We start from the raw sequence: 11,991 nt of genomic DNA, 5'->3' as shown, positions 1-11,991 counted from the left end.
TTCTAACACACACAGACACCCACACGCGTGTGAGCATGTGCATGCGTGTGCCTCACCTCTCCCCTCCCCCCACGCAGCCGAAGAGCGGGGAGGTGACCCCCAGCTGCCCCCTGCTGTGTGAGCTGCTGTACGAGTCAGAGTTTGACAGCCAGCTGTGGATGCTGTTCGACCAGAACAAGAGACTGCTGGGGTCTGGAGACGCCTACCCGCACCAGGTAAACACCCCTCCATTGCACCACCAACACACCCACTGCACCTCCACTGCACCACCCTCACACCCACTGCACCACCAACACACCCACTGCACCTCCAACACACCCACTCCACCTCCACTGCACCACCAACACACCCACTGCACCTCCACTGCACCACCAACACACCCACTGCACCTCCAACACACCCACTCCACCTCCACTGCACCACCAACACACCCACTGCACCTCCACTGCACCACCAACACACCCACTGCACCTCCACTGCACCACCAACACACCCACTCTGCCTCCAGTGCACCACCAACACACCCCCTCCACCTCCACTGCACCACCAACACACCCACTGCACCTCCACTGCACCACCAACACACCCACTGCACCTCCACTGCACCACCAACACACCCACTCTGCCTCCAGTGCACCACCAACACACCCCCTGCACCTCCACTGCACCACCAACACACCACCGCAACTCTCCACGCACGCTCACTACGCTCACGACTAGCTTTGAATTAAGTTTTTTTTACGCTTGAATATTAACACAAACAAAACATCCATGCCTAGAGTGAGCGTGTGTGTGCCACACTCGAGGTTTGTCCAGGTGTGTCCGGTCTCAGGTGTGTTTCTAACCCCCGCCCCCCTCCTCCAGTACTCTCTGAAGCTGGAGAAGGGCGACTACACGGTGCGTCTGCAGGTGCGCCACGAGCAGGCCGGCGAGCTGGAGCGCCTGAAGGACCTGCCCTTCGTGGTGTCCCACCGCCTGTCCACCACGCTCAGTCCCGACGTGTACGAGACGCACCGCGCCGCCCTCGCCGCCAAGAAGAAGGCCAACTCCCTCACCCTGGTGCCCGGGGCCACCCAGCCCTTCTACGTCGCCGCCCTGCCCGACGACAAGTGAGTCCACGCGGTCTGCCTTCTCTCCTCCCGACCCTCAGCTGGGCCCTGTTGACGATTGGATGAGAATGCGTTGGATTTTGTTTTTTTTTGCCATAGTGGAATTTTCCGTGTGTGCGTTTTGTGAACTTATCTCTCTGTTTCTCTCTCTCTCTCCCTCCCTCTCCCCATCCTTGTCTTCTCCTCCTCCAGGATCCCTAAGGGGACTAGTCCAGGGTGTTATCTGACCGGCTCCCTTGTTGTACCCAAGAGCGAATATGGCAAGAAAGCAGTGAGTTGCCCCTTCTCCTGTCAATCAGTAGATCCTCAACACTCACATTGGCTTGCTCCTTCCAAGCCCCTCCCTTTGTCAATCTCCCTGACCTATCAGAAGCTTTGCCGGCCACTGGCCTCTATCCTGTGTTTGTTTAGCTGTTGCTTTGCTGCACTTGAATGAGCGGGGTTTGAATATTTTGTGCTACTGGTTCCAGTGCTCAGACATTGCCTGTCCAGTGAAATGTGAACTATCTAACAACCATAACTTGTGCAACGGGCGGGACCTTTCCGCCCTGTCATACAGGGACGTGATTGGTGGTTGCAGCTGTCCGTCTGTCGCTTGTGTTTGTCACGGTTACGGAGCTAAAACAGCGCCCTGAGATCCCGTTCAGGGATCAGATCTGTTTTTGATCCGCTCTCTGAAGGCTAGATCTGAGGTGAGCCGTTGACCGCTGAACGGATCAATCATATCATCTGCCGTATCCCCCCGGTGCCCGCTGACCCTGAGAGATATCCGCCCTGGCAAATAAAACATCCCCCCTGCTCTCGATGCATGTTTCCCCCCACTTCCCCCTCCGTCCTTCCAGCTTCTCAAAGGAGATCCTTCAAAGCCGCGGGTTTAGTCGCCAGCTGTCCGTCTTGCTAGGATTTCCTGTTGGGGGCTGTCTGCCTGCTGGGATATCCTGTTAGGGGCTGTCTGTCTAGCACACTTCCTGCTTCCCTTCCGCTTCTCTCCGGACCATTCTGTCCGATGTCCCACATCTTGTTTGTGTTTTAAACCATGAAACTTTCGGAGCCAGTCGAGGGGCCAGATATTAGGCAACTACACACTTGCACCACCAGATGGCACTGCTTGCCATTGAAATGAACCAGAGTGAATTCCATCCTTTATGTGATGGAAATAGGTTGTCTAAGCTCGTCAGAGGCATAATTGGGACAGTCCAAAAATAGGTAGGACACAGCCTGTGATAGTTAGCCTGCAAACCTTGTTCGTCCACAAGGAATCGGCTTAAAGGAAGGCTTTAAAAAGATGCCACCAAGAGACAAGATGGGAAAGAGAAAGAAAGTATCCTGGTGTGTGTGTGTGTGTGTGTGTGTTTCCTCTCTCTTACTGTGTGTTATTCTGACCACCAGGGGCAGGCCTCTGCAAAACGACAAGGAAAATTTAAAAAGGTACTGGGCTTGAAAACCACTGTCAACACACAGGGGATGATATGACCATGTTCTAGAGAACTCTGTGAACTGGTAACGGAGTGAGCTAATGTTCTAGAAGCACAGTCAGTTAGTCTATATACATATACTGTATAAACTCTTATGTTACCTTTTTGTAAAGGGTGAAGCAGACTACACATGGGTCTGGATAACTCTTAATAGATTTTGATTCTAGGCACCAATGGGATAGTCTCCAGCCAATAGGCTAAGTTTAGCTGTGTTTTATTCCAGGTAAGTCCTATTTGTCCCGGTGGTCTGTTAAGCAGCAAGGAGTTTATACTACAACCAGTCTAGTACCAGCTCTTCACTAACCTGAACATTAAGGGTTAACCTGTTTGGTCCTTAGGTCTGTCCTTGTCTGGTTGGGTCTGCATGTACACAGGAGCGAGTGTGGTAGGGTTTTTTTTTTAGTGGAGGTTTTGTAGAGGCTCATGGGTAATGTAGTCCCTGGGAAGTTCAGCATGGTCAACCTCCCCGTGTTTTCTGTCTCTGTCTCCAGGACATGGTGCCGGTGGTCTACCATCTGATCCCTGCCCCCAACAAACCCAAGAACGGGGGGAAGGAGAAGGAGAAGGACGGAGAGAAGGAGAAGGATGTCAAGGAGGAGTTCACCGAGGCCCTAAGGGACCTGAAGATCCAGTGGATGACGAAGTGAGTGTGGAGAATGGGCTTGTCTGCCTCTTAGCTTTAGCACCTTCACTGGAGACTTGTTTATATTCTCTGTCTTTCTCTCTCTGTCTCTCTCTTTCTCTGTCTCTGTCTCCCTTCTCTCTCTCTCTCTCTCTCTCTCTCTCTCTCTCTCTCTCTCTCTCTCTCTCTCTCTCTCTCTCTCTCTCTCTCTCTCTCTCTCTCTCTGTCTCTCAGGCTGGACACCAGTGCTCTGTATGATGAGCTGAAGGAGAGCTGCTCTGGGTACCTGCCCCTGCATGTACAGAGGCTGCACCAGCTGGACTCTGAAAAGGTAACGCACACAGAAGGAGCAGTGGACATCGGTTTGCTCGACCGAGGCGATTTAGTCATACCGTAACCTCCCCTGGCTGTGTCCCTCCAGGAGCGTTTGAAGCACCTGGGGGAGATTGTCGCGGCAGCAGACGTGGTGCTGGCTCAGATCGACCAGACGGCCCTGGCCGTCTACCTCACCATGAAGACCGACCCGCGACCAGACGCTGCTACCATCAAGAGGTACTGCCCGATGTTCATCCTCCCCATAGTCCCCCCCCACATACATACACACACACACACACACACACACACACACTTGAGTATGACCACACACTGTTAATAAAATGCATGTGTGTGTGTGTTTGCCCGTGTTTTCCAGTGACATGGAGAAGCAGAAGGCGTCCCTGCTGGACGCCATGTGCAGGAAGGGCTGTGCCCTGGCCGACCAGCTCCTCCAGCCCCCCGGGCCCCAGGACGGGGCGGGCGCCGGGGAGGCCTCCGAGGAGGCCGAGGTGAGCAGCTCAGATGATCCCCAGGAGGCCAGGGTGAAGGCCCTCAGCGAAACCTTCTGGGAGGTGCAGAAATGGGCAGAGCTGACCGACTCTAAGGTGAGCTTGTCCAGGAGGAGGTGTGTTGAAAGCGGCGCCAGGTAGATTTTAGGACCCAGTGTATATTTCTATTGAGACACATGCAATTCCCTTCAAACCACGTTGGTGTGACTGTGAATCCATTAAATGTTGTTTGTGCTCCTTCTGCAGGTGTTGATGTTCTCATACAAACACGCGCTGGTCAACAAGATGTACGGCAGGGCCCTGAAATACTCCTCCAAGATAGTCGAGGACAAACCCAGTAAAGACAACCTGAAGAACTGCATCCAGGTAAGAGACAAAATGAAACCTACCTTTGCCTCCTAGAATATGGCCGCCTTCCTGTGTAGTGACCTCACTTCCTGTGGTTTACAGCTGATGAAGCACCTGGGATGGACACACAGCGCCACCTTCACAGAGAACTGGCTCCCCATTATGTACCCGACAGACTATACATCCTTCTAAACACACACACACACACACACACAGGATGGGTTGTACATGGCTCACGCATGATCACCCAGGGATTCCATCTTTCCATGGTCACATCAGACCTCTGCAAACCACGGTGACGTCTCTTCAAGTCTGGGACACTAACCCGTCCCCCCGGAGAGGAAGCTGCTACTCCCCCCCCCCCCCACACACCCCCACCCCACCCCCCCACGAGGGAGCAGCACTGAGTCTGCTGTGTGTCAGTGTTGCCACTCTCTCATCCAGGTGCCTTCCGATCAGTACCTTACGTTAGCGGGAGGACCAGTGTGCTCCTCTGTCTCTGTCAAGCGGCAGACTCTGTCGTGTGACCCGGGGGGGGCCCCGCTCACCCCTCCGAATGCTCATTCAATCACCCTCCATTCAACTCCATTCACACACTGTATCTTGTTTTATATTTTGCCGTGGCTATAAAGAGATTACTTCAACTCCAACTGCATTACAGACCTTACTATCACAAACCTCTGTGTAGAAGCTAACGTCATTGTGGATGAAGAGACTTTGGGGGGGCAGGTTGTCCCAGAACTGGACTATCTGATGTTCTTTTAATCCAGGACGGTTATTGATGCTCGTCTGAGATCCTAACCCATTATGTACAGATCTGTGTGTAGATGATCGTCAAGCGAAGATGCGTGTTTGAATCTATAAACGTGATGTTTTCTTATTTTTCTCTCAGCAACGTTCTAACGGTTGTGCACCACCGTGACAAAGCTACATTGTGTTGAAATGTACATACACATTATAGCCATGTACAGACATGTCTATGAAACAAACACAATTATAAAGAGGCAATATAACTAGACAGGAAAGTAGTGGTTGTTCTCCCGATTGTATTTTAAATGTATGCATGTCATGTAAAGGAAACAGTCGGCTTCATTTAGAAACTGCTCACATATTTTTTAGTTTAAGATTTTTAATCTCTGAAAACCCTCATGGCTTAGTTTCCCGAGAGCCCTCTGTGACTGTGTTTGGGATTGAGAGTGTGTGACCTGTGACACATTGAAGGGTAGGACAAGGGACACATCAGAGTGATCCCTATACTTAAGTGTATTAAACCCTTGAATAAACACTGCAGATGTCTTGTAATTTGAAACTAGTTTGTTTGCAGCATAACTGTGAAGTTTACATCCGCTTTGAAGCATCGTACGTAAGGTTGGATCAAATTGAGCTTGGATTTTTCTCTCTGTCTTTTACGGCGTGTTCTTCCCTGTGGAATCCCTGGACTAATGCCCCCCTTTGGCAAAGGGAGCAGTGGGTTTCAAGCCTTTACCCCCCAATGGTCTGTTTTGTTGCAGATTTGAGAGAAGAGGATTGGTGCCATCATATCTAATGTAGATGAAATGCCTGGTGGATTCTTGTTCCATCTTGCTTGCATCCAGACCGTCAAATCAATCGAATCAAAAATGTTCTTGTAATGCCCTTTTTTCAAAGCAGTGTCACAGAGGGCTTCACATCCGCCCACAGAACTGCCCCTCAGCCAACCTCCACCCTCAGGGGTTCCCCCACCCTTCAGATCTACAGCATACACCACTGTTAACGCTCAACAGGAATATAGAGTACTTCTCTACTTCATTTGAACACATTTTCCTTCCAGATTTCCCTTTGCCTCCGCCCCCTTTAAAAAAAAAACTGTAATCAAAGCGTTTGGGTTTTGGTTTCTGACTAATGTTCAGGGTTCAGCTGTCTCTTGTGTTGCCAATGACAGTTCTCCGAAAATGGCCTTAACTTTCACCAAGGGACTCTACCGTCCAAATACTCCAGCCAGAACCCTCATATCTCTCACTCTGCTGGGGTCTGCAAAAGACCTTTCATGGTATATTTATGGATGTCTTGTATTTATATTTAGAATGAAACTAGTCAATGCCAATATTTTAAAGAATGCTATGATTTTGAGGATATGTACGTAGTATTATTTTGTATCCATTCTTCCTCTGCGACATACAGAAAGTATCTATACCACCTCGCTATTTTGTTATCGCAGCAAATGTATGGAATAATGTCCACAAACTGGGGATAAATTCTAAATAAAAGGATTTGGAAGAATAATCGTATTTTTGTGGATTCTAATTGTTCCGACTACTGCATCAGTCAGTCAATGTGTATGCTATATATCTGTATTGTCTGACATACTGGTCTATCACACAACCAAGTCAACACGTACATCTCATTTAATATAATATCAAAACCACTTTTTCATCAGCCATAACATGTAAAAAAGCTGTAAACATCAAAGTATTGAATGTCGTATTCTTTTTAAATACCGACCATGCTGTAAACCATGCTTACATTGAGAGTGACCAGATCTATGACTATTTGAGAAAAATATCAGATAATTACTAAGTTAAGATGACTATTTACTATTTGTATCTACAGTATATCCAATTATTCTTTTTTTAGAGGTGTTCAAGTGCAGAAAGACAAGGCACAAAGCCAGCCCTGTCCTTCTCCCTCTATTAGCCTAGATCTGAGAGGATTTGTTTTATGTGATCAATTGGTCAAAACGATTAAGAAGCACATACTATATCTCACTTTAGAGTTTATCACTGTACCCTTAAAAGTCACCTTTGTCAAAATTCCAATCTCATCAATAGATGAAAAGCATCACTGTGCTGCATTGTTCAGGCATTTGAAGAAGTAGGCCATGCACTATCTCTAAACTCTTGTTACTCTTGGTTCAACTCATTATATGAAGTTAGATGTGGCCCATGATCAATTCATAGTGGTCACCAAAGGGGTTCCACAAAGGTTTGTTTAATCTAGGGCCTCCTTTAAAAATGTAAACAGCCTCTGCTTAGTTGTTTTGTAAATTGCACTCGTATGTGGATACCTGTACTGTATGATTAACTTTACTGATATATGTACTGTAGAGCAGTGACCAAGTTTACATGAATCAACTGCATTCATTCCTTCATTTGACTTGGACTCGGAAGCATCCCTACTCTCTTGAAGTGGCAAGGAAAAGCTTCACCCCTCCCAGATCAGCCAACTGAGTGGTGTGGAAGGTGTTTTTAAAGTCCTCAGCAAAGTCCAGGTCTGGGGGCAAGCGCACCTTGTTGGCCCAGATCAGCTTGGTCCCTGGTTGGCAGAAATACTTCATGGTGGCCAGCAGCTCTTTCAGAAACTTGTGGTGGTACACCACGTCTGCTGCTAGGACGTAGTCGTAGCGGTGGAAAGATTTGGGGAAAGACACTTCCAGGTCATGACCCCAGAAGAGCTCTGCTGTCTGGGGGGTGTGTCTGCAGCGTCCCTCCGTGTTTCTCATCAGGTTTAATCTCATGTTTCTCATGATCTCAGAGATATCTGTGGCTGTTACAGAGGCACCTGGAGACAAATGTTATTGCATAGATTTCCTTAGACCATCCAACAGTCTCCATAACATTGTGAATAATGGGATGGTAATACAGCAACTCTTTCTTACCTTTTTGTTAGCTAGGTGGATTTGTTAGGGTTTAGTATGGCCCATGGGATAGATTTGACACTTGAAGGGTCACTTGAAGGGAGCCTTAATGAGATTGGACAACTTACCCAGCAAACTGGCCACGATGGATACTAGCCCCGTCCCTGCCCCAAGCTCCAACACAGTCTTGTCCATCATATTGAATTCCTGAGAATTTGTCTCCAAGTAGTGGCAAAGGGCTAACGCCTGCATACGAAAAGTGATGTCACACTTCCATCCTCAATCTCTTCATCAAGCAGGTGATACTGTATTTGCGTTGAATCAATAAAAAGGTTGCCAGTTGTACAATACCACTCACAGCAGGCCACATCACAGCTCCGTAGAGCTCCACCTGGGACTCAAAGATGCCAATTTCTTGGCCCACATAGGTGTACACGTCCTTGCCGAATTTTACAACGGGACATTGGGCCCAGGGTGGCACCTGGACACTGGTTTTCTTGGTGTCCACTGGAACCTCTGCACAGGAATGGAACAGGCCTGTCCATTCAACATCTATGGCCATTGTGACCACTGGACTGTGGTGGTTTGTAAATATTTATTATTATTAATTGTCATTAATACTCACCAATTATGTCTTCATCTGTTGCCACAATGCTGCACTGGGAATCCGTGTTCTCTCTTTCATCATCCTGATAACCTTCATCATCGTGATCCCAGGTCTGCTCCTCCCATGATTGTCTACTCCCCTCATCTTCCTCATCCTCCTCCTCCAATATTTTCCACACTTCTTGTTTTTCTAGTGGTGGTTCTTCTTTATCTGATTTTCTCTTTATTAGGACATCATTCCCTCCACCAGAGACTTCATCTTCAGCAACATCCACCTTCCTGTCCTCCATCCCATCTTCGTCAAAGCATTGCTTTTCCTCAAATTTCTCTTTTTGGTAAACTGCCTTGTTTTCTTGGTCTTTCCTGTCCAAGCCTTCATGATCTTTCTCACCGTCCTCGACATGAGAAAGTTCCAGATGACATTCCTCCTTCGCTTTCCTCTCGTCCCTGATCTTAACTTCCTGGTCTTTCCCTTCGTCACTCCCCTCCTCATCCTCACAGACAGATGTTTCATCATCAGTGACCTCACCCTCTTGCTCTTCCGTCTCTCGTACTCCTCCTGGAAGGTGGGATTCACTTTCTTCTTCTCGAGCCATTGCCATGCAGATCTTTATATCCTCCACCTCAGCAACCAAGGTAGTGTGGAAGGCCTTTTGGAACTTCTCAGTAAACGTCAGGTCTGATGGAAGGCGCACCTTGTTGGCCCAGATCAGCTTTGTTCCTGGTTGACAGAAATGCTTCATGGTGACTAAAAGGTCATCTAAGGTTTGTGGGTTGTAAACCACATCCGATGCCATGATGTAGTCATAGCGGTAGATGGATTTGGGGTAGGTGCAGTCAAGGTCATCACCCCATGTCAGTTCAGCCACCTGGGGTGTGTACCTGCAGCGTCCCCTTGTGTTTTTCATTAAGTTGAATCTCAGATTACCCAGAATCTCGGGAAGATCTGTAGCTGTCACCCAGGAACCTGAGGAGGCCGTTCAGAAAGTTACATTCTCAACTCATTTACCGTCTCAATACTGATCCCAGCAAACACACATGGCTCTGAGTTAGCATTGTTAGCAATGCCAGTAGAAGTGATGACATTAGCATTTGAAAAGAACAATCAACATTGAGTTGGCCAGTCCTACAAGTATTGCTAAGAATGCTAACACCTCAAATGCATCATAGGAACTGTACAGTGGATTTCAAACCCATTTGGATGGATCAGCAGAAGTCTAAAGGATTGGCAAAGGAAACCAAATGCTTTACACCTTTAATTCAATCCCCACTGACGAATTGTGAAAATATTCCCGAAATAATTGTTGATGATTCTGGTCTTCCACTGCTGGCACAAGTAAACTATATCTGTATGCAGGGGCCCTGTAGCTCAGTTCAGGTTCCACATTCACTTCAACTTACCTAAGAGTGCAGCAACTATGGACACAAGGCCCGTACCTGCTCCTAGCTCCAGTACATATTTGTCCATTAGATTGATCTGTTCACGATTGGTCTCAAGATATTCACAGAGAGCCAATGCCTGCAGGCAACCAAGATTGTTGTTACTCTGATGATAGTAATGACATTCACCACCTTCCTCATTATAATCATCTTGGAAAAGGGGCACTTGAATCCAAAAATATTTGACACCATGCATATGAAATCATGTATCATTATGCGCAGGCTACAACATTGGTTGACCTGTTTATGCAAGCCCCCAAACTGTAACCCCCCTAACATGCAAATATGCTAATTCACCCCATCACACTTTTAGCATAACATTAGAAACATAACAATGTTGTTAGTGATATTTTACAAACTACATGCTCAATGGATTTTCACTCCAAAACCCAGTTTAGCCGGGTGTTCTCTTCAATGAACTGCCCAGTGTGATGTCATCCTACATGTGTACAGGAGAGAAAAGCTGAGGAATCAAGTACAGTAACTCACCCCTGGCCAGAGCACGCAACCAATGTGATGAAGTGACTCGTAGATTGTGATATCCAAACCTAGGAAGTGGTATGTTTCTTTATCTTTAAGGGAGAATATATAAGGCTCCCAGCTCCTCTTATTCTGCCCAGTAGAGTCCTGACTGTCTGGAGGAAACAGATCAAAGAAAATATTGTAGCCCGTACATGAATATAGCTGATGTATGCCTCCCGGAACAACTACAATATTAGTTCTGTGTTTTTTAAGGAAAATGACTCAGTGGTTCTCCATGTCTGATCCACCTTACCTTCTGTACGTTTCTCAGTCTCCTCATCAATCTGCTCTTCATTCTCTACCTCCTCCTCCTTCACCACCTCTTCCTCATCCTCCTCTTTCTTCTCTTCCTTCATTACCATAACACGTCCTTCCTCCATCATATCAGCGGTGTCCCTCTCCTCTGGTGCTGTTGTCCACGAAACACCCACAGACATCTGAAGAAAAAAGAGAAGGAATTTCAGACATATCACCAAAAGGTAACTCCAGATCTTTAACCTTCATCCTCCCAATGCCGACTGGCCTCTTTTTGGTTTGACATACCTCTTTGCTCTTTTCAATGTGTCAATATATCCCCAAATTGAGCCCTGTGGAGATTTTACCTACCAGTGCTTTTGTGTCCTTGAGGTGAGGTGAGCTTAGGGTAGACTGTGTCTTGGTCGTCTTGCACCCAGGGTTTTAGAGAATCAGCATCCAGCAAGACACTCCCATCATCACACACAGTCTGACTATATTTAGAGGAGGGTGGCAATGTGAAATCAACACACTAAATCACACACACAGGCTTGCACACAAACCTCCAAACAGATAAACACACACACTTACAAAATGTATTAAACACTCTGTGAGGATGCCAGATTGATAAATGCATTGCCAAGATCACCCCGCCGACCATCTTTGTAAACACACGACCCAGTGTTTAGTGTTTGTTTAAGGGGTTGTAACTATTTGGATAGATTCATAGCTTAAAGCAAGGGGAATCTAACATTTTGTGTAGATATTAGTTAGTTATAAACACAGATATGTTTATGTTTTGCTTTTCTGTAATCAGCTTTAGTCTATGAATAGATAACAACCCTCCTATCACCCACATACTTCAGCTGCAGGCCAGAGGATAGCTGTGATTTAAATGTGTGTCTGTAAAGTATTTGGCTCGACTGTGAGTAGGCCAGCCCCTCAGTTGTGCTTTATACCTGATATAGCTACCCCATAGGAAACTGAGGAGAGAGTTTAGGGCAGCACAACAACAATGTATGTCGATTGTCTAATTGTAGCACACAGTGTTTTAAACAGCCCATGTGTTCTGTGAGTTGTAGTAGTCCTCTTTAGTCTGTTCATACGTGTGTTGGGAGGCTCTTCCTGACCAATCATGTTTTGGATAAAGAAACATTTTAGGCATTGTGTCATTTAACCCTTTCTTATCTTTGCACAC

General features: G+C 47.1%; 2 protein-coding genes across 4 annotated transcripts in view; one reads left to right on the top strand and one right to left on the bottom strand.

Moving 5' to 3' along the window:
- The window catches only part of tpp2 (tripeptidyl peptidase 2), a 13,251-nt gene extending 6,611 nt beyond the window's left edge, over positions 1-6,640 (top strand). The window contains exons 19-28 of one of the 2 annotated variants that reach the window (XM_062447006.1): positions 78-215; positions 865-1,109; positions 1,302-1,380; positions 2,499-2,537; positions 3,076-3,227; positions 3,441-3,537; positions 3,628-3,758; positions 3,898-4,126; positions 4,277-4,396; positions 4,481-6,640. In XM_062447006.1, coding sequence (XP_062302990.1) covers positions 78-215; positions 865-1,109; positions 1,302-1,380; positions 2,499-2,537; positions 3,076-3,227; positions 3,441-3,537; positions 3,628-3,758; positions 3,898-4,126; positions 4,277-4,396; positions 4,481-4,570 — 1,320 coding nt within the window. In that variant the 3' untranslated portion in view covers positions 4,571-6,640. The remainder of the gene's footprint in view (positions 1-77; positions 216-864; positions 1,110-1,301; positions 1,381-2,498; positions 2,538-3,075; positions 3,228-3,440; positions 3,538-3,627; positions 3,759-3,897; positions 4,127-4,276; positions 4,397-4,480) is intronic. The other variant, XM_062447007.1, reaches the window with a different exon arrangement.
- A 114-nt stretch (positions 6,641-6,754) lies between these two features.
- LOC134007901 (uncharacterized) lies at positions 6,755-11,219 on the bottom strand. Of its 2 annotated transcripts, none has more exons than XM_062447619.1 (8): positions 11,166-11,219; positions 10,813-10,996; positions 10,527-10,672; positions 9,999-10,143; positions 8,617-9,564; positions 8,350-8,507; positions 8,120-8,237; positions 6,755-7,915 (listed from the first exon to the last, which is right to left on the bottom strand). In XM_062447619.1, exons 2-8 carry the CDS (start codon positions 10,994-10,996, stop codon positions 7,530-7,532), a joined length of 2,085 nt encoding a protein of 694 aa, XP_062303603.1. In that variant the 5' UTR covers positions 11,166-11,219; the 3' UTR covers positions 6,755-7,529. The 2 variants fall into 2 exon arrangements, with proteins under 2 accessions (XP_062303603.1, XP_062303604.1); XM_062447620.1 differs by having other exon boundaries at positions 9,999-10,116.
- Positions 11,220-11,991: the final 772 nt, after the last annotated feature.

This window comes from Osmerus eperlanus, chromosome 21, assembly GCF_963692335.1.
Source record: "Osmerus eperlanus chromosome 21, fOsmEpe2.1, whole genome shotgun sequence".
Classification (NCBI taxonomy): Eukaryota; Metazoa; Chordata; class Actinopteri; order Osmeriformes; family Osmeridae; genus Osmerus; species Osmerus eperlanus.
The sequence above is the reverse complement of the archived record's forward strand: the minus strand, read 5'-3'. Positions and strand labels throughout refer to the sequence as shown.

Bases quoted from the DNA above. Each gene is read 5' to 3' on its own strand.
- LOC134007901 (XM_062447619.1), bottom strand. From the start codon at position 10,996: ATGTCTGTGGGTGTTTCGTGGACAACAGCACCAGAGGAGAGGGACACC. The intron at 8,508-8,616 runs GTGAGTATTAAT...ATTCCTGTGCAG, and splicing joins AACAGATGAAGACATAATTG to AGGTTCCAGTGGACACCAAG. The intron at 7,916-8,119 runs GTAAGTTGTCCA...ATTTGTCTCCAG, and splicing joins CATCGTGGCCAGTTTGCTGG to GTGCCTCTGTAACAGCCACA.